Source organism: Xenopus laevis, chromosome 5S (genome assembly GCF_017654675.1).
Source record: "Xenopus laevis strain J_2021 chromosome 5S, Xenopus_laevis_v10.1, whole genome shotgun sequence".
In the NCBI taxonomy this organism is placed as follows: Eukaryota; Metazoa; Chordata; class Amphibia; order Anura; family Pipidae; genus Xenopus; species Xenopus laevis.
The window spans coordinates 71,745,975-71,767,090 of record NC_054380.1 but is presented as its reverse complement, the minus strand read 5'-3'; the positions used below and the strand labels follow the sequence as shown (position 1 = coordinate 71,767,090).

Below are 21,116 nucleotides of genomic sequence, written 5' to 3'. Positions count from 1 at the left end.
TTATTTCAATAAAATTGGACTTTTAAAAAAATCACACATTTTTCAGAATTTATTAAACCCCACGGATGGAAAAGTGAATCAGAAAATCCGGCATCTCAGACCTGTCAAGGTTGCATATAAGTCAATGGGAGAAGTCCCAATGATGTGCGCTGGGTTTCGTGTAATACCCCAAAGTTTTCGGGTGAAAATTCTGAAAAAATCTTATGAAAAAATTGTGAAAATCTGATTTTTTCCCGCAAAACAAATTTTCAGGAAAATGTGATAATAAATAAGCGTAAAAAACCTGAGCAGATTTGATCAGAATTTGTAGCAGAAAATATTGAGATAAATTCGGACATTGATAAATAACCCCCTAAATCTCATAACACATTCCTCTGAAACATTTATATGTAAAAGAAAATGTTAGAGCAGTGGTACAAAATTAGGAGTCAGGAACAATGAAGATGAGCTTTTTTGTAACACCCTTGTACTGTGCACAAGCATAGCTGGATAAAGCAAGAGGTGTTTTCTTTCTTATTCCATACCTTCTTATATAGCCTTATCTGCCCCATCTCTGTCCTGTTTCTTGTCCTAGTATCCTCATCACTCACAACTCTCTCTACCCTAGAAAATGACCTATAAAAGCATCTCTCTCAGGATCAAGAAACTGTATTTGGTCATTGTCCTTTATAATTGTGAAATAAATTTGAAATTATGATCAATGTTTATCCAAAAGCTAAGCAACACCTGGCAAAGATATAAGTAAACGTGCTGACAGAAATACATTTACATATGAATAGGCAATGCAATACCCTTTTTATTCAGAGTTGAGACATATAGCATCCAAAAACAAAGAAAACTGGATATCATTATACCCCTGACTTTGGAAATAAGCCAAATGCTTTCTATATGTTACCTGCTGACTGCCCCTAAATACAACATGGGACGTCTTTAACCAAATATCCAAAGGCCCTGTTATGGAAGGACTAATTGCATTTTTTCCATGCCCTAGGGTAATGAGTCCGTCTTCACTGGTAACTTTTTGTTCCGTAGAGACATTGTAGCCACAACTGCAATTTTGACACAGATCACCATGTGTTCCCCACAATACAGCACTCATTTTTACAATTACAGTATAATTGTAGCAGCACTTGTCTTTGCCTCTGTCATAACTGTACCTCATAAATTAAAAGGCACACAATTGCAAAATTCCAGATTGGGGATTGAGTAATTTCTGGCATATTAAAATTACATTTGCATGCCATTCTTTGGGTGCAAGTCTGTAATGTCTATTGGCTCAGCCCACTGTGGGTACCCTGGAATTACTGCTGGTACTACTGTTGTTGCAACTATAGAGAAAGTGCAAAAGACTCTTTGGGCAAAATTACTTCTAGAAAATAGCATTAATAGGAACAACAATTTCATTGCATTAAATGTGACTGCACCTGAGTTTGGGTTCCTAAATGAACCCTTTAATGCTACTGTATGTTCCCATGATGAGACTCATAACGACCCATCCCTCTCTGTAGTGCCACAAACACAAAAAAGAAAATGAAAAGGCCATAATGCTATAACCTGGGGTTAAAGAAAAAAATCTTAAAGTGCAAAAGATGACATAAGATGATTACCTAACTGAATTTCTCTTTCACTCAGTTTTATCTCTTTACAAACAAATATATAAATATATTTGCATCAGACAACCAACTCCTGACTTAAGTGCTATAATTATAATTAAACTTAATTTTTATATCGCTGACATATTCCTTAAAGCTTTACAGCTATTACACATTATTCACATTAGTCCCTGCCCCAGTGCATCTTGCAATCTAAGGCATGCAGGTATTGCAAAACAATTACACTTACAAGAATAGTTATATTTGAGAGATTTAGTGTGTGCTGGCATAACTGACCTTTCCATCCAAAGTTATGCATGCATGTATAAATCAGTGGTTTAAAATTAGAAAGAGTTGGCTTTATATCAAGGCAGTGTACAACCAAAGCTTTTAACAGAAAAATCTTAAAGAAGCACAATCCAAACAACTATTTTACCATATCAGCTCAGAGAAAAAAGGAAAATGACTTTTGTGTTGCAAATTTGCATCTAAAGTGCCATTGGTGGGTTACATTGTGCATACAATTAAATGTCTACAGCAATCAGTGTTAACATATACATATAACAAAGAGAAGAATCCACTTATTTCACATAATGATATAATTGTAATTGTCTGTATGTAGCTGGTTTGCCCAATGATTGCTGGGTTTTTTTAACTGTTAAGGATGGAGAATGGATTCTGTGTGCATTACCTATCATCTTTGGGTAGATTGTGAAACAATGACTTAAAGCTTGCAGTCTGTAGCCCTATCAGGTAATGCCTTAACAGAAGCCCCTTGTTTCGAGAATAAAAGCACAAAAATGCTACTCCCCATTTCCTTTCTCTTCTTCAAGGAATGATTAGATCATACCATTATTTACTTTAGTAGATGGAGGCCTTTGCCTTAGATACATGCGACTACTCCAAAACTTTTAAAGGATATTACATATATAACAGCTTGATATAAAAAATGCAATAATCAGTTTACTGCATACCACTATACAAAACCCACCGTTATACAAATAAATAACACATACTGATTTAATGGGTTATAATTTGTCAATAACATTGTAAGCTACAGTATATATATAATTTTCTAAACACAACTTTGCTTGTGCAGTTTCTTTCCTTTATTTCTGTGTTTGTTCATATATAAGTGCAAAGTCTGCATTTTAGAAGTTTTTATTATTTTAAAGCAATAGTGTTGTGGAAAGCAATCAACCCTTTCCCTTCCACTAGGTTATTTCATAGAAGAATAGTCAAGCTTACTACAGTCAGTCACTGAATGTTTTACCTGGGTAAATTACATTTTCTACATTTATTTTTGCAAAGTATGCTAACAAGGAAACACAAGAAGAGGGAAATGACTAAAGCTATATGCATGCATTATTAATGCTTAAGGCAAATTGATTTCTGCACTATACTTCTTTGTGCTGATGGATAAATTGCATGCATAGCTGCAGGCTTTGATTCTAGTTTTCCAGGTAAGATTTTACTGAGACAGACAGTCTGACCAAATTAATTAAACTGATCAGAATAAAGGGCCATTGGTACCCAAAGAAATATGTTTTGTAAGAACCAGATAATGTCCAGGATGTTAATATGTTATGGTGGTTTAAGACAAATCTCTAGCTTCAGCGTGACTTACTACTGCTCCAGATATCAATGCTTGCAGCCAAAAACAGAGTAGGCTTTGGCAGATCAGCTATGCTGTGCAACACTATTAAGCATTGCTTGCTAGACTGTAACCGACATCTCTTTCACAGTTTGCCTACTAGAATGAAGAATTAAAAACTGTAATTACAATGTAAAATGTCACATGCAGCTATACTGTACCTTTTAAATTTCTTAATTTGTTTTATATATTGTTCTACAGTTTTAAAATGAAAAATCATTTAAATGTAAAAAAAATGGTAAAAAGAAAATAGCACAGTTATGGCTGTCATTCTACTTCTCTTCCTAGCATTCCTTTGTACTGTAATATTTAGCTATAATGTAACATCATCTGAAGATTCAACAACCCCTAATCAATAACATCATCGAATATTTTCACCCTATAGTAACCCATGGTAACCATCAAATAGCTTTTTAGTGGGGGGGGGGAATGCAGTTAAAAAAATGAAATAAAATATCTGATTGGTTGCTCTGAGTTACAGGACCAGCGAAACACTTTGCTAATTACTGTATAACTATATATGTTTATTATGCAAAGCATTTATTCTGCTTTTGTTTGGGATAAAAGCCAGAATAGGAGTTACTGCAACAAACAAACTCAGTGTAATGCTCAAGAGCAAATGAGAGTATTAGGATACAGCCAATATCTTGCTACTCAAAATGAAGTACCCTGTTCTACTGAACATGCCTTTTTTCATCTGTCTTGACACTGTTAAAGTGGATTTTCTTTTTTCCCGTGAGTGAGAAATAACTGCTAATGCACTGTGGCATGAAACAAAAGGCAAGATAATATAGGGATATGTTCATTTGATTGATCAAATACTGACCCTATCTTAAAAAGTATTTTGCCCATAAGAGTAAAATTGAAGGGAATCTAAAATAGGATACCATGACTTTATTTAATACTGTTAGCAGTTTAGACACAGCTGTGTGAAATGACTTGAGGTGCCTGAGCAACCTATAACCTCTATTTCTAACTAGATTATCCCTCAGCTTTAAACACTCAGTTTCAATTTCTCTTCTACACATGTTAAAGTGAATTGTGTTCAGTCACCAGAGTGCCTGATCTACTGTGCTGAAACTCACTAGAGCCAAGCAATTGCGGCTGAAACCTTTTTAAAGAAAGTCATTTTATTTTGGTGAAGATCATGGAAGTTAGCTACCAAAATACTGTGACTCTTTTCTAACTTAAGTACAATAACCCACCAATGTGCAATATAGTATGAGTCTCTGACAGCACTCAACTTTTAATGGAATCTCCAAAATTGTAGTGGAACAACACCTGTAGGGCCACATGGTTAAAAAGCTTGTCCTAGTCTGCTTGGTTTCTATGGGCTACCATGAAGATTCATACTATATATATATATATATATATATATATATATATATATATATATATATATATATATATATATATATCTATATATATATATCTATATATATATACATACACCTTTACGGTAATAATTATCATGTTTAACACATTTATCGTGTTTTTTTCCATATTCAAAATTAGTGTTGACATCTAAAAAAAGGTTTTTTTAAATTTATTTAGTTCAATATTTTATAAATATAGGTTTTAAAAAGCGTAGTGATATTTAATGGAAGGGGCAATTGAGTGTATGAAGGGAATTACAACATAAAAATGATACATATCCTTTAATGCAAACAGAGGATTCTCTTAAAAGTGTATATTTGGAGAAGCTGTGCAGAAAAAAATAAATATATGTGCTTGCACTATCCCAATACAGTAATATTCAGCTCAACCCATTAACATTCAAAAAAGGATTGCATATAGTATACCAGGGCTATAAGAAGTGTTCCTTTATTCCCTTCTCTTTTTTTGAAAAAGCACATTACAGAAGCTTAAGTTTTTTCTATGCTGTCTAATACCCTAAATCACAAAAGCCACCCCCCCCCCAAGCTGATGCTGAACTCTTCTTTATACTGCTCAACATGGGTTTGTCCTCCCTGCCAAAGGCAATAAATATCTCACAAATACTCAAATGCCTTTAAATATCACAGTCTATTATGGAAAAGGTCACATTGTTAAATAGTATTGTTAAAGGTAAAATCTTCAAAGAATACAATATTGATCTGTATTTTTGCTTATTTACTATTGACAATGTTTCCATATCAAAATGCATTGCTAAAAGTCAACTTGTGGCAAATTCATTTCCAGCAATATCCAAATATAGGAGGACACCAGAAAGTATCAAGAAGGATGTTAATTGCTGTATGTCAAGTAAGGGCTTTCAAGAATAGTATGAATAGTAAATGAAACCATTACACTGTGATCATTACCTCTGTGTGCCACATGTCGCAAATAATAGATTATAGTTTAAATAAGTGTAAGGGGCAGATTTTTAAGGGTCGAAGTGAAAATTAAAATTTTTGATTTTATTTTTTTCGGTCAAAACTGTCAAATTCGAATTGTAAATTATCTAAACAGGATTCAAGCTTTAATTTGAATTTCGAGATTTATCATACTCTGGCTCTTTAAGAACTCAAATTTGACTATTCGCCACCTAAAACCTGCCGAATTACTGTATAAGTCAATGGGAGAGGTTGAAGGATCAATTTGGTGATGTTTGTAGCCGAGTTTTTTATCATTTGAATTGAATTTGATTCGAGTTTTTGGGTCGTTTAAATTTGTTCGAGTTTTACAAATTCGATTTTATTAATCAATTTTGACTAGTCGAATTTCGAATTTATAGGGAGTTTAAAAAAACTCACATGAATTCGATATTCGACCCTTGATAAATGTGCCTCCCAATGTTAAACTTTTTCTAATTATTCATTAACTTACCAAATATATTATACATGCTGTTTAAAGCTGCCTTACAAACTCTAAAATAATTTAAATCTGAAAACAGAGGTTTGTTTTTTGTCCAGAATTTGGGGTAAAATTAAAATACATAAGATATGTTTGCAACTCTGTGCAAAAAATACGAATTTTTTTGCCTTACAGTACTAGAAATGTACAAAATTCAAAGATACATGGCTAAAAGGGTGACATCGTAGAGTACATAAAGGGTATATGCATAAGACAATATTACGGGTATGGGACCTATTATTCAGAATGCACAGGACCTGAGGGTCTTTTAGGAAAAGGGGTCTTTCTGTAATTTTGATCTCCATACCTTAAGTCTACCAAACATTATTTAAACCCAATTATTTTGCCTTCAATAAGGATTAATTATATCTCAGTAGGGTTTAAGTGCAAGGTACTGTTTTATTATTAGAGAAAAAAAGAAAATCATTTATTTAAAAAGTGAATTATTTGATTAAGATAGAGTCTAAAGGGAGATGGCCTTCCTGCAATTTGGAGCTTTCTGCATTATGGGTCTCTGGATAACACATCCCACACCTGTAATAAAATCTTAAAAACAGTTCTCCATTAAAAAATCTTAGAACCATTCGCCAATAAAGTATTTTTTCATGAAATAATTACCATATCTCAAAATAAGAGGTCTAATACGCATTTACCAAAATGCACAAAACCGAAAAATAATAGGAAAAAAAGTATAGTTTCATGTGATAAATTGTGAGAAGACGTATATAACAAAAATGCCACTACAATCAGGTTTTGTACAAGACAATATCCCATCATAAGGAACAAAATTATCTATATCCATGTAACTTACGTTCACAGGTGTCTCCTTTTTGCTGGTATCCAGCTTGGCATATGCACTTTCCAATAGGAACCAACCATTCTCCTTCAGCACTGCAATGCATTCTAGGAGAATTATCTGCTTCTTCCTCCGCATTGCTTACACAAGTTCCTCTTACTTCAACTAAAGAGGAAAATTCTGAACCAGTAACTGTGTCAGGAAATATAGCCAAATTCTCAATTATGGACCAGCATTTTTTGTAGTAGACTTTGACAGAAACAAGAGCAATGCAGGCCCCAAGGTCCTGAAATGCCAGGTAAAATCCTTTCTTGGAAAGAGGTCCAATCTCCCGAACCTCTGTGTTAAGTTTCATTTTTCTTTCCCCAAGATCTCCTTGGGTAAAACTTTCATCTGCAGCAATTGTGTCTATTTTCACATATTGATTTTCTCTCAAGTTTCTGCCAGTATTGTAATCTGTTTCGTAATAATACAAATTAAAGGTTTCCTTACAAGTTCCCAATACTCCAGGAAGACTATTGCAATCCCTTAATGTGAACTTTAGTTCAACAAAAATCCTCTGTGCGTTTCCTTTAGAAATCCAGTTAGTCCTCAGCCAGTTGTTCTGGTTGGGCTCCAAGACTTGACATACCTGATAAGTTCTAATTGGTGTATAATTTTCATCCAATCCACTGATTTCTTCCCACTGAAAAAAGATGAGATTGATATAATCAACTAAACAAAGGACAGCTTATATCAAATGTACATTGAGGGGTTCAGACCCAAGCTCTTTAAAACCTTCTTAAATGTTCAGTAAGTCATTCTCATATGCTAATGCATTAATGCTGGATTAAACCATTTCATAGTGATGAAAGAATTTGTCTATGGGTTTCATAAAGTATGGGTACAGCTTTGAGTATGTGATTTAGAAGATTTAGAAGCTTGCAACAAGACATTGTGGTTTTCAAACTACTGTGCTGTAAATAATAATTACTGTATGTAAAATATTACTAAATAAGCAGCTCTGTTATTTAGTTTCGTTTTAGCTCTCTTTTCCATGTACATTTAAAAAAAGAAAATGCTTGCAGTGGACAAAGCACCAAATGATTAATAAATAGCATGATAAAGCATGCTTTCTGAGTTGACATTTGACAAATGAAAAAATGAGGTGGGATTTATCTGAGCTTAAGGAAAAAAGAATTATAAGCTGTATGCCTGAAATGTAGGGAGGAAATCTCAGGAACTGGAGCACAGTGATAATAAGAATAAATCACCCGAAAACTCTGTAGCCAACCATACTATCTACCCTCCAATGTGCAGCCTTGTATATTTTACTAGATTAATAATTTTGAAAAAAAAACAAAAAATGTTTCAATATTCTTAGATTAAAATACAAATACTGCAGGAAAGACTTTAGTTCAGATAAAGATGTACAGATGTATCACACTGCAAATATTCAAGTCATTATAATTATAATTATTAAATACTTTTGCCATACAAATGAGTAGTTCAATATCCTATAACAGCATTTTACATTTTCTGTAACTGGTATACAATCCCACAACTTCCTTACAAATATAGCAGTCTCTATGCACACATACTGAGTTGTTTTGTATGATCACTGCATTTGTGGAAATGTGAAGGTAGCAATCATTGTGGCCTTTGGTCGCCCACTTAAATTGATAATAAAAGAATATAATAAACTGTAAAACAAATAAAAAAAAATATTTTATTTTAACCCAATATTAGGGTCTATAATTAAGCATACATTTGTTGTGCTCAAACTAATTGTACTTAAATGAAGGTACGGTAAGGAAAACTTTAGAAAGGGTAACCAACCACGACAACCATGCATTTACACAGAGACAATGAAAACAAGTTTTTGTTTTCAGATGTTTCTGTTCCAAAGTCTTTCCTGTGTACACAATCGAAAGCTATTTGTTTCAGAAAGTAAAAGAGAAGATGCTTTAAATATTCTCATTTAAACATACAACGTTGCTAAAACCTTAAGAGGAGTCTAGGTCACATTAATAAATATCCACCTATAATCATGAGATACATTTAAAACATTGGCCTTTGTTTTATAATGTAAGTAACATCTAAAGGCATTGAATGTAAGTAAAGAAAAAATCAGATCAAAAACAGAAGTCATTAAATACAATAAACTCAATCCTATTTACATTTCATTATAACAAAACATAACGGCAAATTGCCTGTGGCTTTGAAATATATATATATATATATATATATATATATATATATGTTTTTTTGTTTGTTTTTTATCAAGGGTACAGTATTATAGAGAATACAAGGTGGTTTATAAATGCTAAAAATAATATTTAGTATATATTGAGTGATATACTTAAAAGATATATGCTGATAACTAACAATTAATTACTTAACTTAACCAAGGATACTTTGCTCAGTTCTGGAGGTTGAACTCCTTCCCAGATTACATTTGCTAGTTAATCCTTTGCCCCATGGTAATTATTTCCTAAGTACTAAGCAATCCAAAGCATGCTAATGTGTTGTATTAGGTATCCAGTGAAGAACAGCTATATGTGTGTGAATCCTGCTGGCCACATTCAATATAAGACACAGATGCTTGATTATTAAAGAGTGAGAAGATCAATCTAGAAGTTCAGTCCAAAAACAGAGATATATGTCTCTATTCTTTATTAAAAGTAGATAAATATCACCCCACCACGTGAAATGTGAAACTATAAATCTGCACAACAGTCATACTCATAAACTGTCTTATTGGTTTGTACATGTTAAAATTTGGGTTACTGTAGTTGTTTATATATTTTTATGCAGTAATCTTGAAGTGACAATAACATCTTTACTCTCCTGTTACTAGCAGCAATACAACTTTTAATAAAATGTTATAAACCTAGCATAAAAATAAGGAACAGATTTTGGAATATCAGTATTGCTAACTTACCCCACCGGAAGGTGAAGATATCCATTCCAGTTCTGTCTGTTGTGCTTTGGAATCCAGCAATATAACTACAAAAGAAAGTGATAAAAGACTTTACTAAATTGTACAATGTAATGGGTTAAATGATAAACTATATATATATATATATATATATATATATACTTTTCCCATATCTCTGATAAATATTTAATTATTATTTTGATTTTATAAAACTCTTACTGAATAATGATTTATGTATAACAACATGTCCTGCAATTATTACATTTACTGAAAAGTTTGTTGATTTGTATGATGTTTCAGAAATAATGTGGGAATTAGCAAGCACTGATCAGCATTATGGTACGGCGCGTATACGTTCAGTTTCTCTAACTGGAACAGTACTGAATATAATACATAGAAACTGAGAGAGTACTGCTTTGAGAAATTAGATTGTAAGGTTATATTTTCAGTGCCGGATGGTGAAACACAGAAATTGCATCGCTGTTAAATAGTTAATGGCTTGAGCTCAGATGTGTGCCATAAAATAAGACTATGAGTGGACAAGAATTTACAAAGATAATATAGACCCATGAGATTTATATTAAAACTGATCAAATGATGCATTGATTCTTTAATTTAACACAAACACCTGGCATTTCCAAATAGCCCTTTGATATAGGTTGCATAGCATTTTAAGTGGTTTACATGCTTTTATAAAATGTCTTGTCAGGTAGGTAAAATTCTGGACTGCAGGTTAAAACTATGGACTGGTTTTTAAAAGCCTACAGTATACACAATATTGGAATAACCAACATAAAGTAGTTAAAAAGCATGAAGCCTTGCTTCTTTTTCTTTCAGGTAACAATCACATGCAATGGCCAAAACATGTTACTCGTTTAGGGGATGTCTTTAAAAAATACATGGCATTGTTCATTAATAAAAATGCTTCTCCTACATATCTACATAAACTCAGCACTACATTATTCATAATCTTGCAAGTAGAATCAGCCTTTATGGCAGATAAGAAGTCATATACATTAATTTAGGATATAAACGTAGGTCTAAATGATACAAATATGGCTCTGTATCCCCTACAACATACTGTTTTACAGGTTAACATTACAGTGTTGTATTAAAATTGCAAAGCAGATAAAGAGAATCAGGCATTTTATACACATAGATCCCCCTTCTTCAAATATTCTGGTCTGTCTTATTTGCTTTATTACATTCCATGTAATAATTCCCATTACCATTTTTGTACTGTAGCCCAGTACAATGTCAGCTGTACCCACAAAGAACTCATTTGCACATCGCTAGCTGGGTATAATGGTTCAGCAATAAGACATGTGGAATCAAGCAGGAGAAGAAATAGATATATTATAAGCATTGGAGACTGATCGTTCTGCTCTGATCCAAATTCTCAAGGCTACCCATGTGAATGTGCGCCAGGAGCTGAAGATTCCCCTTATCTAGCTCTGCAAGCTGCCCCAGGCACCTTGTTGAATTGTGCAGTTTGTGTCCTGTTTGGCTGGATCTTTCACTGCTGACACAGAACTGGGATCTGCATAATGCATGCATGGGACTCTGGGGGCAGGCACTGTGTGTTCTGCAATTTTCTCACATATCTAGACACAAATTTCAGGATTCATGGGACTCAGGTTGGGGCTTTGATTAGATCATGGGCATTAGGCTGCATTTAACCCTATGGCCCCTTTAGCATTCACCACTTTTTATTTAGAAGGACCTTTTTATTGTGTGTTGCATAGTTATGCTTTATAATGGACCTAACATACTAAATGAGTGTATTCCTGCCATCCCAAAACTGATATGTTATCCCATTTAAATCTGAAGACATCAGACCATCTATTTATTATATTGCTAACTTTTACCACTGTATTTCATACTTTCCTTTCTCCCTAATTTTTTATCTAGAGCAGGGGTCCCCAACCTTTTTTACCCATGAGCCACATTCAAATGTAAAAAGATTTGGGGAGCAACACAAGCATGAAAAAGTCCCTTGGGGTACCAAGTAAGGGTGATTGGCTATTTGGTAGCCCCTATGTGGACAGGCAGCCTACAGGAGGCTCTGTTTGGCAGTTTCTATGTAATCAAAACTTACCTCCAAGCCTGGAATTGAAAAATAAGCACCTGCTTTGAGGCCACTGAGAGCCACTTTCAAGGGGTTGGGGAGCAATATGTTGCTCACGAGCTACTGGTTGGGGATCATTGATCTTGAGGGTGGCAGTATATAAAATGTATGTGGTGACATGAATGCAACAAACTGCTGAAGTGACATAAGAAAATACAGTTTTCTATAGTCACAAGGCTAAATATGTCAATGACAATTCATTAGCTTTGATTTGTACAGGTATAGGATCACCTAAACGGAAACCCGATATCCAGAAAGCTCCAAATTACAGAATGGCTGACTCCCATAGACTCCATTTTATCCAAATAATCCAATTTTTTAAAATTGATTTCCTTTTTCTCTGTAATAATAAAACAGTAGTTTGTACTTGATCCCAGCTAAGATATAAGTAATCCTTATTAGAAGCAAAACCAGCCTATTGGGTTTATTTAATGTTTAAATCAATTTCTAGTAAACTTAAGGTATGAAGACCCAAATTACAAAAGATCTGTTACCTGGAAAACCCCAGGTCCCGAGCATTCTGGATAACAGGTCCCATACCTTTATATAAGAATTCATCTTGTAGCTCCATTTTCTGCCACATCTCCAGTTATCCCTCAAGTAAGGAGCACAGTCAACAGGATTGATTCACTGACACATAAAGTTTGTCTACCCATATTAAACAAGGTGCCACCTGCGGGCCTCTAGCAGCTTGGGAACATACACGTTTAGCATCCTGTAACAGCAGAAACAGCAGCAGGAATTTGTAGTCCCAAACAGTTAGCGAGCCACAATTTCCACAGGGTGTCATTAACTGTCTGGTTATTCCCCTTGTAATATAGGTTCTGAATGGATTTTTTTCTCTCAGCTAACACAAATAACAGCAGTTTTCATATAACTTTCCACATAAGCATTTTCTTCTTTGTTTGCTTTTATGTGCCCTCCGTCCTGGCAACACTGGGGGCACATTTACTAAGGGTCGAATATCGAGGGTTAATTAACCCTCGATATTCGACCCTCGAAGTAAAATCCTTCGACTTTGAATATCGAAGTCGAAGGATTTACCGCAAATACTTTGATCGATCGAAGTAAAAATCATTCGAACGAACGATTCGATCAGAAATAGCTTAGAAAACTTATGGGGAAGGTCCCCATAGGCTGACATTGTAGCTCGGTAGGTTTAAAGTGGCGAAATATGAAGTCAAAGGTTTTTTTAAAGAGACAGTATTTCGACTATCGAATGGTCGAATAGTCGAACGATTTGTAGTTCAAATCGTTGGAATCAAAGTCGTAGTCGAAGGTCGAAGTAGCCTATTTGATGGTCGAAGTACCCAAAAAAAACTTCAAAATTCTAAGTTTTGTTACTTCGAACCCTTCACTCGAGCTTAGTAAATGTGCCCCTTGTATATAATGTGTGAAACTTATCATAAGGTCACAATGAGCTCACAATAAATCTGGTTCTGAAAATGGTTATATTCTGTGTTAGGTCAGACATACTAACCCATTCCTCATCCCTGTTTATTTGGAGTGCCCTGGCATTGCTTGCTATATATAAAGTAGAAGACAACTTCACATGCTATGTAATAGAGAGGCATATGATGATGTCTCCAGTTCATCTTCCATATAACTGTACTCTTCTACCTCTTTTACATTAAGGTTCCCTGCTATTGCTTGACATACTGTACATAAAAAGACAAGAAAAACGAATGTGCTATATGTTTTTTTTTTTTATCCTGCCCACCCCTGCCTGTGCGTAGTTCAGCGTGCCCTGGCATAGCCTTGCATACACAAATGGGTGAAACTAAACTCCAGACAGGAGGCAATTGCTCTTCTCAAGCTGCGAACTCCCAGAACGGAAAATGCCTCTTATAATAACCAAAGCAACAATATTCCTCAGGGGAATCCCTAAACATAGAGGCTGATTGTCTTCCCATGACGTGCGAAAGAGTATTTTTTTTCCAATAATAATAATAATTGTTAAAACCCCATAACACTGTTCCTAAGGAAAACCGCCTGTTAACCTGCGCACTTGCCCTCACGCACGGACTATATTCAGGCAGAGGTGCCCCTCATGCACTTGTACTGATCCACCTAACACAGCATATATATATATATATACAGTATATATATACAGACACACTTGCCCTCATGCACTGATGTACATAGAGGTAAAGGGAGCGCAGCAGCAGCAGCAGGATGAAAGGCAAAGTTAGTTCCCAGTACCTGCACTGTTCGTACTTACCCTCTTTTGCTGATTGTGCTTCCCCGGTGTGTGCAAAACAAAAGAGCCCCATGCTTATGAGTGTAATCCAGGAAGGGTATCCAGCATGGAGAGCCATGGTGCAATTGGTTGCTATGCTAATGTTACAAGGAGTCTTTCACTTGCTGTGCTTGAAGTAATAAAGTGCAGGCAAGGAGCCCAGTGTTTAACAATTGATTTCGGCTCCCCCTGTCTGTGTAGGAGCACTCTGGGATTTGTATTATGAATTTAGCCTTAGAGTGGGTAACACGTTTCGGTACATAGTCCCCGTGCCTGGACATTCATCCCTGCTCTGTTCTCTCAGTGCTGTGCTCAGCACCAGCCTGGATTCTGACTGCAGCCTGGCGTCTGCTAAACTCTCTATCCTGACACATTCGGCGGCAGGACAGCCCCCTGGGCGGGGTTTTAAGCTGCTCACCAGCAAACAGGGATGCAGGGTCCTAAGTAGAACGAACATCAGTCAGTGCCTTGCTTGCCCAGACATATTTACAGCCTGTACTGCATCATGTGGAGAGAGGTCTCCTTTCCATAAGTACTTCTTGCTGTCATTGTGTATTTTCGTGGGCTGTACAAAAAAAAGTTTATATGTACTTACTACTCTTAGATAGAGATGTCTTACTGCTTGCTCTTTCCCCATGTAATGAAATGCTTTCTTTTGACTCAAGGAGGGCATTGCTCATTATTATTATTGACAATTATAGGTTCAGCTTGAGATGTCAAGGCAGAGTTGGACTTGGCTGAAAGCCTAATGGGCCTCTGCCGTTGTGGGCCTAGGGTTGCCACCTGGCCGGTATTTTACCGGCCTGGCTGGTAACAATTATGGTTGATCCCAATGCTATTAATAGTGAAAAATTATAAATATAAAGGAAGGCCAGTAGGGGCATATGTGGGCCCGCAGGTATATACCCGCTCCCTGTGCGGGTTACGACCACCCAGCAGCGCCGGATTTCACTTTTGGGCGCCCCTAGGCCACGCGGCCCGACCAGGCGGCCGCGCGGTCCTAGCGTCCGCCTTCCCAGCGCGCCGGCGAAAAAACACTGGCGCAGCTGGTGCAGTTGAACGGTGGCTGGGCGGCATGCCGCCCCTATTTCTTTGCCGCCCTAGGCCCGGGCCTATGCGGCCTTGCCGCAAATCCGGGCCTGCCACCCAGTCCAAATTACCATGCCATGCACAGGGGCTTTCGGTAAGTAACGCCGCCTGAGGCAACATTCGCAATGCCGCCCCCCTGCTGCCCATCACGCTTACCATAATAGCTGACAGGGGGGTCCAGTGCAGGCCGCATTGATAGTGCAGAGAGCAAAATTGCGCTCTCTGCACTAGAAAAGCAGAATTTCCAGTTTAAAAAACGGAAATTCAGCTCTTTAAGTTACCAGGAGCGGCTTTTTGCCACCCCTGGTATCATCTGCGGAGCTGCTGTCTGAGGCAAGGTGCTCACCTTGCCTCATGGCTGAAACGCCGCTGGCCATGCACTGATTTTAATAAGAAACTGGACAATGAATAGTAATAAAAAGTAGCAATAACAATACATGTGTAGTCTTACAGAGCATTTGCTTTTTAGATGGGACCAATGACCCCCATTTAAAAGCTGGAAAGAGTCAGAAGAAAAAAAGCTAATAATTTAAAAAAAAACAATAAAAAATAAATAATGAAGTCCTTTTGAAAAGTTGCTTAGAATTGACCATAACATCTATATATTCTATAACATACCAAATGTTAACTTAACGTTGATCAGCACTTTAATATTTTGCACCACTCTACACATAATTCTTTAGTGTGTTTCCAAAATGTACTTTTTAAAAATGAATTCACATTCCTTTTCTCATGTTTTTCAGTAGAAACTCAGTAAGGTCACCAACTCTCTAAACAGTTTTGGTATATTGCTAGTTACTGACATTTCTCAGCAGCGGCCGTTTCATTCCCTCATTGGTTTAACCAAAGTCTTTCGCAGAACAACTGTTACAATCTGGTACATTAGTATCTGACATGTCTCAGATCCTGCACATTTTTTTGTGAGAATACCTGAAAAGGGCAGTTACTGGTTGGTTGCTATGGGTTACTGACCATGTGCAAATTTTCCAGTGTTTATAAATGAGCCCAAGCTGCGTGGTTGTCATGTACAATTTATATAAACACCTAGATGCAAAGTTTGTGTGAGGTGTTTGTGTAAAGTATATTGTTAAGGATATATTTATATTATTAACAAAAACCTGAAAAAATACATATTTGCACTCTTCAATTACCATGTTTATCAATGGCAAAAGCCCTGGTTTATGTATTTATATGATTGAGGGTTCCATTTTTATATCAGTGTTACTTTATATTAGTACAGCCACCTTGGACATAGTAGTGTTGAGTTTATATGCACACAGATTTACTATGGGCACTACCATGATACCACATGTGTGCCTATATGCGTGGCCATCAGAAATAACATGGGTACACTGTCAGCATCAATGACAAGGACATGAAGAGATTTGTTTTAACATAACTTTTGCCTCCACTTTGCCTTAGTGCCCATGTTAGTGCGTGTTAGCACTCTTTCCAGCTGTAATATGGGCATATTCTTAAAGCAGCCTCTGACAATCAACAACATCGACACACGGGTAAAGACAGGCAGTCACTATTGTTATTTGTGTGTCGCTCGGACTGCGAGCCCATGTTAGCGCCTATAGCAGTTTTCTTAACTTAAATATCCATGGAAATGGTATAAATCACATTGCTCTCCCATGAGGGGTTGTTCTGCAGTGCTAAGAATGGTCATACTTAAGTTTCATCTTCATATTTAATTCATCTCATTCTGTATTACTGTCAGGTGTGTCGTTGATATTTTTGATTTAAGGAAACATAAAAGATAAAATATATGCCGCAGTATTTCAGTGGTTAAAAAGCACATTTGCGGTACATCAGTTTATGTTTGAGATAAATGTGCCATTATAGTACCAACTATAGGAGCCCTAGATATAGATTCTCAGATGGTAGTGGTTTCGAAGGAAGGGTTTGCTTTGCAGAGGAGCAACATTATGAGAAAATGTCTCATTTTGTTTCTTAATCTTGGGAAGGAATTTGTCAAGATTGACCACAGGGGAGTGGCTGCTAGGTAGGAGCCTTGGTGCTGTATAACACAAGTACAGTGGGTATTTGAGGTTTTGATAGGTCGAAACATGTTATGCAGAAGAATATTTTAATAAATATTATAAGTTCTTAGACCAGGCCAGTAGTCAAGGGCAGGCAACAATAAAGGCAAGTCCGAGAAACAGGCTGAGGTCAGGGGCAGGCTGATGGCAATAACAAGTCCGTATGGCAGGCAGAGGTCAGAGGCAGGCTGAGGGCAGAGGGTAGTCCAGTAAACAAGCCGAGGTCAATTACCAGGAGATCCAACAGAGAGCCGGTAATGGGAAACTGGAGCAGAGAACACAGGCACAAAGAAGGAACAGGGAAGCGGACGGGGACTCAGGAACTAGGCAGGAATCAGGAACAAAAGCAGGAAATCTCAGGTCTGTAGAAACAGGCTGTGACGCTTATTGATCAAGCACCTGGGCATGGTTTGCAACAGACTTATAAAGCCCCTTAATTGGCAAGTTATACACACCTGTGTTTGATGAAGGAGGAGGAGTTGAGCAAAAACATAAGGAAACCAGAGTGTCTATCATCATTTCCGTAGAGTCCAATCTCAAAGGTCTCCAGTGGCTCAGTGAGGTAATGCAGGAATTTCAAAGTATATAGTCCAGAGTTCGGAGGTAGATTCGAGGTAGTTCCTGACAGAATGTGGGGGTATATAACCTCTGGATGTATGACCACACGAAGGATTTCTTCTAATCCTTAAAAAAAACTTCCCTGTGTAATGGCTTTTGCCAGCTTAAAGGTGATTAAATAAGGAGATTTATGTTTATTTTCCAGCTCTAAAGAAGATAATTGTTTATATGGAAAACACCCAACAAATTGACATTTTTGTGGTAGAACTGATCTATGGTTATCTGTTACATATGACACCATGCCATGTTGTAGTTCTGTGTGTATTTGTTATTATTAATGATATAGGTATATACTGAATTTAATGAATTAATTTAAATGACAAATATTGTCCCTTTCAGAAATGGTACATTTGGAAGGCAGGTGTGTATCTTTTGTCCATTCCATTGCATAGTCATAGCTGTTCCTTATGTTTCAACACCTGATTTAGCCCTTGTCGAGTAGATATGATAATAACCTAAAGTTATTTCCTTTTGCAATTATCATCTATAGCATTTTTGTTACAAAGCCAGTTTGTCTCTTCTTAACTCTATACCATGCACAATGCATACAATGAACATTAAAGACATAAATTGCATTGGACCATTGTTATTTTATATTTGTAATGTGATGCTATATGAGCTGCCATTTAATCTCTTAACTGCTACATCTGTGTAATACAAACTTATCTCACCTTTCAGTGCAATGTTCTCCATTTTGTCTCTTCTCTGTCATTCCCTCTGACATACCCTTAATTTTGAATTACATCTATCCCTTAAGGGTCTCCCTATTATTTAATGTAATATAACTATAATTTACAATGCTATGCAGTCAGTGCTGTGTTACATTCCCTTTATATCTTTCTGTACTTTATTTGCAATATACGGTATCGTTTCTTTCACATGTCTTTGTTGCAATCAATCTCAATTCATTACTATTTATATGTCTCCCTTGCATCTTCCGTATGAGCTGTGCTTCAGGTATATTTTACAAAATGTGTAATTGTTTTTTGTTTTGTTTTTAAAGATAAACCTGTGTCTATTAACTGAGTGATGTTTATTCAGTAGGTTCCCATGTGGGACACTAAATTTAGCCCAGAACTAATCTAATCCTAACAAAATCTATATTTTACCATGTAGGCTGATTGCATGCAATATACACAATGTAATGCATTTGCATAACAGACAAAGATATTGCAATCGCTATGAAATTATCTGTGGTCTCTCCGGAAAATAAATAAACTGACATTTTCTGATACACGTATTTTTCTTTATTCCTGTTACTTGCACTACTATGACACACAGCACTGGACTGTAGGGTGCGGGTAATGGTCCACAAAATTAGCATTTTCTGCCCTGAGCAGCAGCCTTACACCCTCATACATATCATAGTGACGTGGTTCTCTGTGTTTGAAAGAAGTCATGAGTTTTACAGAATGCTAGTGGGTTACAGTCACATGTGCAGTTATTAACTGTATGAGTTTCTGCAAGTGAGAACTGCTGTGCTTGAATTCCTTCATAACTGATTAGGTGTTACTCTCATGTCCATTTTCAATAAAACATAAGAACTGCAATTATTTAATGGTGAAGAAAGAACTCCCATTCATTTTGTGGTCTAGTATAATAAAATGTAGCTTCTTTTATTGGAAGCAATGAGCTGTGCCGACTGGAGGGTGTAGAACACCTCCGGAGAAGCAGCTCTCCAGACAGTCCAAGTTATTCCGGAATCAATCTGCACAAAGAAATGAAAACAGATAAGCAACTTGTAGGCCTGGTACTCTCAATACAAACCACTGTAATTTTCTCTGTTAGATGCTACATTTCATTTGACAGGTTATGAAGGGGACAAAACCATTACTACTTATTACAAAAGGACATTTACATATATAATTAGCCCTTGCTCTTAGAAAATGCACACGTAGTAAAATGCAACACACCAGAGCTGCTTCCAATACACAATGACATTTACTAGTACAGATGAAATTTACATTTTTGCATTGTCAAGTGCAGCAGACAGTCCCTCAGAGGTCTTATTTTATGCTGTGATTTTTCTGCTTGTCATATTTTGTGCAATGGAGTCTTTGTGTTTCTACAGCAATACAAGGAACGCAATAATAATGTGTTTCTATGAGCTATAACTAGCCTACTTTAGATGTAAAATATTGCTGTTACTTAATAAGTTACATTGTTGCTAGTTACGAGTGAACTCTAGACATTAGCCATTGCATAAATGTTTGTAAAACTGGTAAAAAAAATGCTACCACTGTTATTCGTGTACTGTCTAGATATCATTTCTACCCAGTTGCTCAGGTCATAAATTCTCAAAATCAGGTGGACCAAAACCCCCTTTTAATTTTCTATTAATGACACGCTGAAGTAAATCCGACTGTCTATCCAGAGTGCAAAGACGCAGCAGATGGAAGACAAATGACAGATTAATGATGCCTCCTGGGAGCATTTGCCCCCCAAAATGCAACATTGAGAAATCCTAGCACAAATTCTCAAAAACAGTTTTCCCGCAATCAGGGGTGGATTTAAAACTGGTGCACCCCTAGTCCGCTCCCACCCTCTGCACACACCTTTATACTCTTGCACACCCTACTGCTGGTGCCTTTATTGCCTCAATTGTCAGCATCACCAGAGAGTGGGTGGACAGGTGATCCAAATAACTGTGAAAATCTCCAATCAAGTCCCCAGTTCAGATGTGGCATGCCTAGCATCGGACTGGATGGGGTCTGGGCCCACCGGGCCTTCCACACCAGGTCTTCCACATCAGGTCCGCTGCACCCCCCGCCAGGGCCTCCCACCCCAGCTGCAAATTCCCCACTGTCCCCCCTCTGGGGGGAGGAAATCACAGGGCCCCATACGACAAAATTTCCTGGGCCCCCTGGGCTGCGCCCACTGCAAGCCCCACCTACAGGTCCGCCCTCCCCACAGGTCCGCCCCCCACCACACAGTAAAAAAAACAAAAAAGTATTGGTGGCTAGGGTTCCCACATGTTAATAAAAAATAAAAAGATATTGGTGGTCAGGGCCCCCCATAAAAGAACATTTGTGGCCAGGGTCCCCCCCCATTAAAAAATATTGGTGGCTAGGACCCCACATAAGAAAAAAAATTGGTGGCCAAAATTGGTGGCCAGGGCCCCTTAAACGTCCATGCCTTCCCGAAGTCAGCAGCTCTCAGAAAGATGGGGGGCCCGGCTAATCAAGTAAGTGTGGCGTGGC

At 36.9% G+C, this 21,116-nt stretch overlaps 1 protein-coding gene across 8 annotated transcripts in view; it reads right to left on the bottom strand.

Moving 5' to 3' along the window:
* epha7.S (EPH receptor A7 S homeolog) overlaps window positions 1-14,510 on the bottom strand; it is a 147,357-nt gene extending 132,847 nt beyond the window's left edge. For all 8 annotated transcript variants that reach the window (XM_018265430.2, XM_041564642.1, XM_041564641.1 and 5 more), the window contains exons 1-3: window positions 14,147-14,510; window positions 9,801-9,865; window positions 6,893-7,562 (exon numbers count right to left, since the gene is read on the bottom strand). In XM_018265430.2, coding sequence (XP_018120919.1) covers window positions 6,893-7,562; window positions 9,801-9,865; window positions 14,147-14,243 — 832 coding nt within the window. In that variant the 5' untranslated portion in view covers window positions 14,244-14,510. The remainder of the gene's footprint in view (window positions 1-6,892; window positions 7,563-9,800; window positions 9,866-14,146) is intronic.
* Between the last annotated feature and the right edge of the window lie 6,606 nt (window positions 14,511-21,116).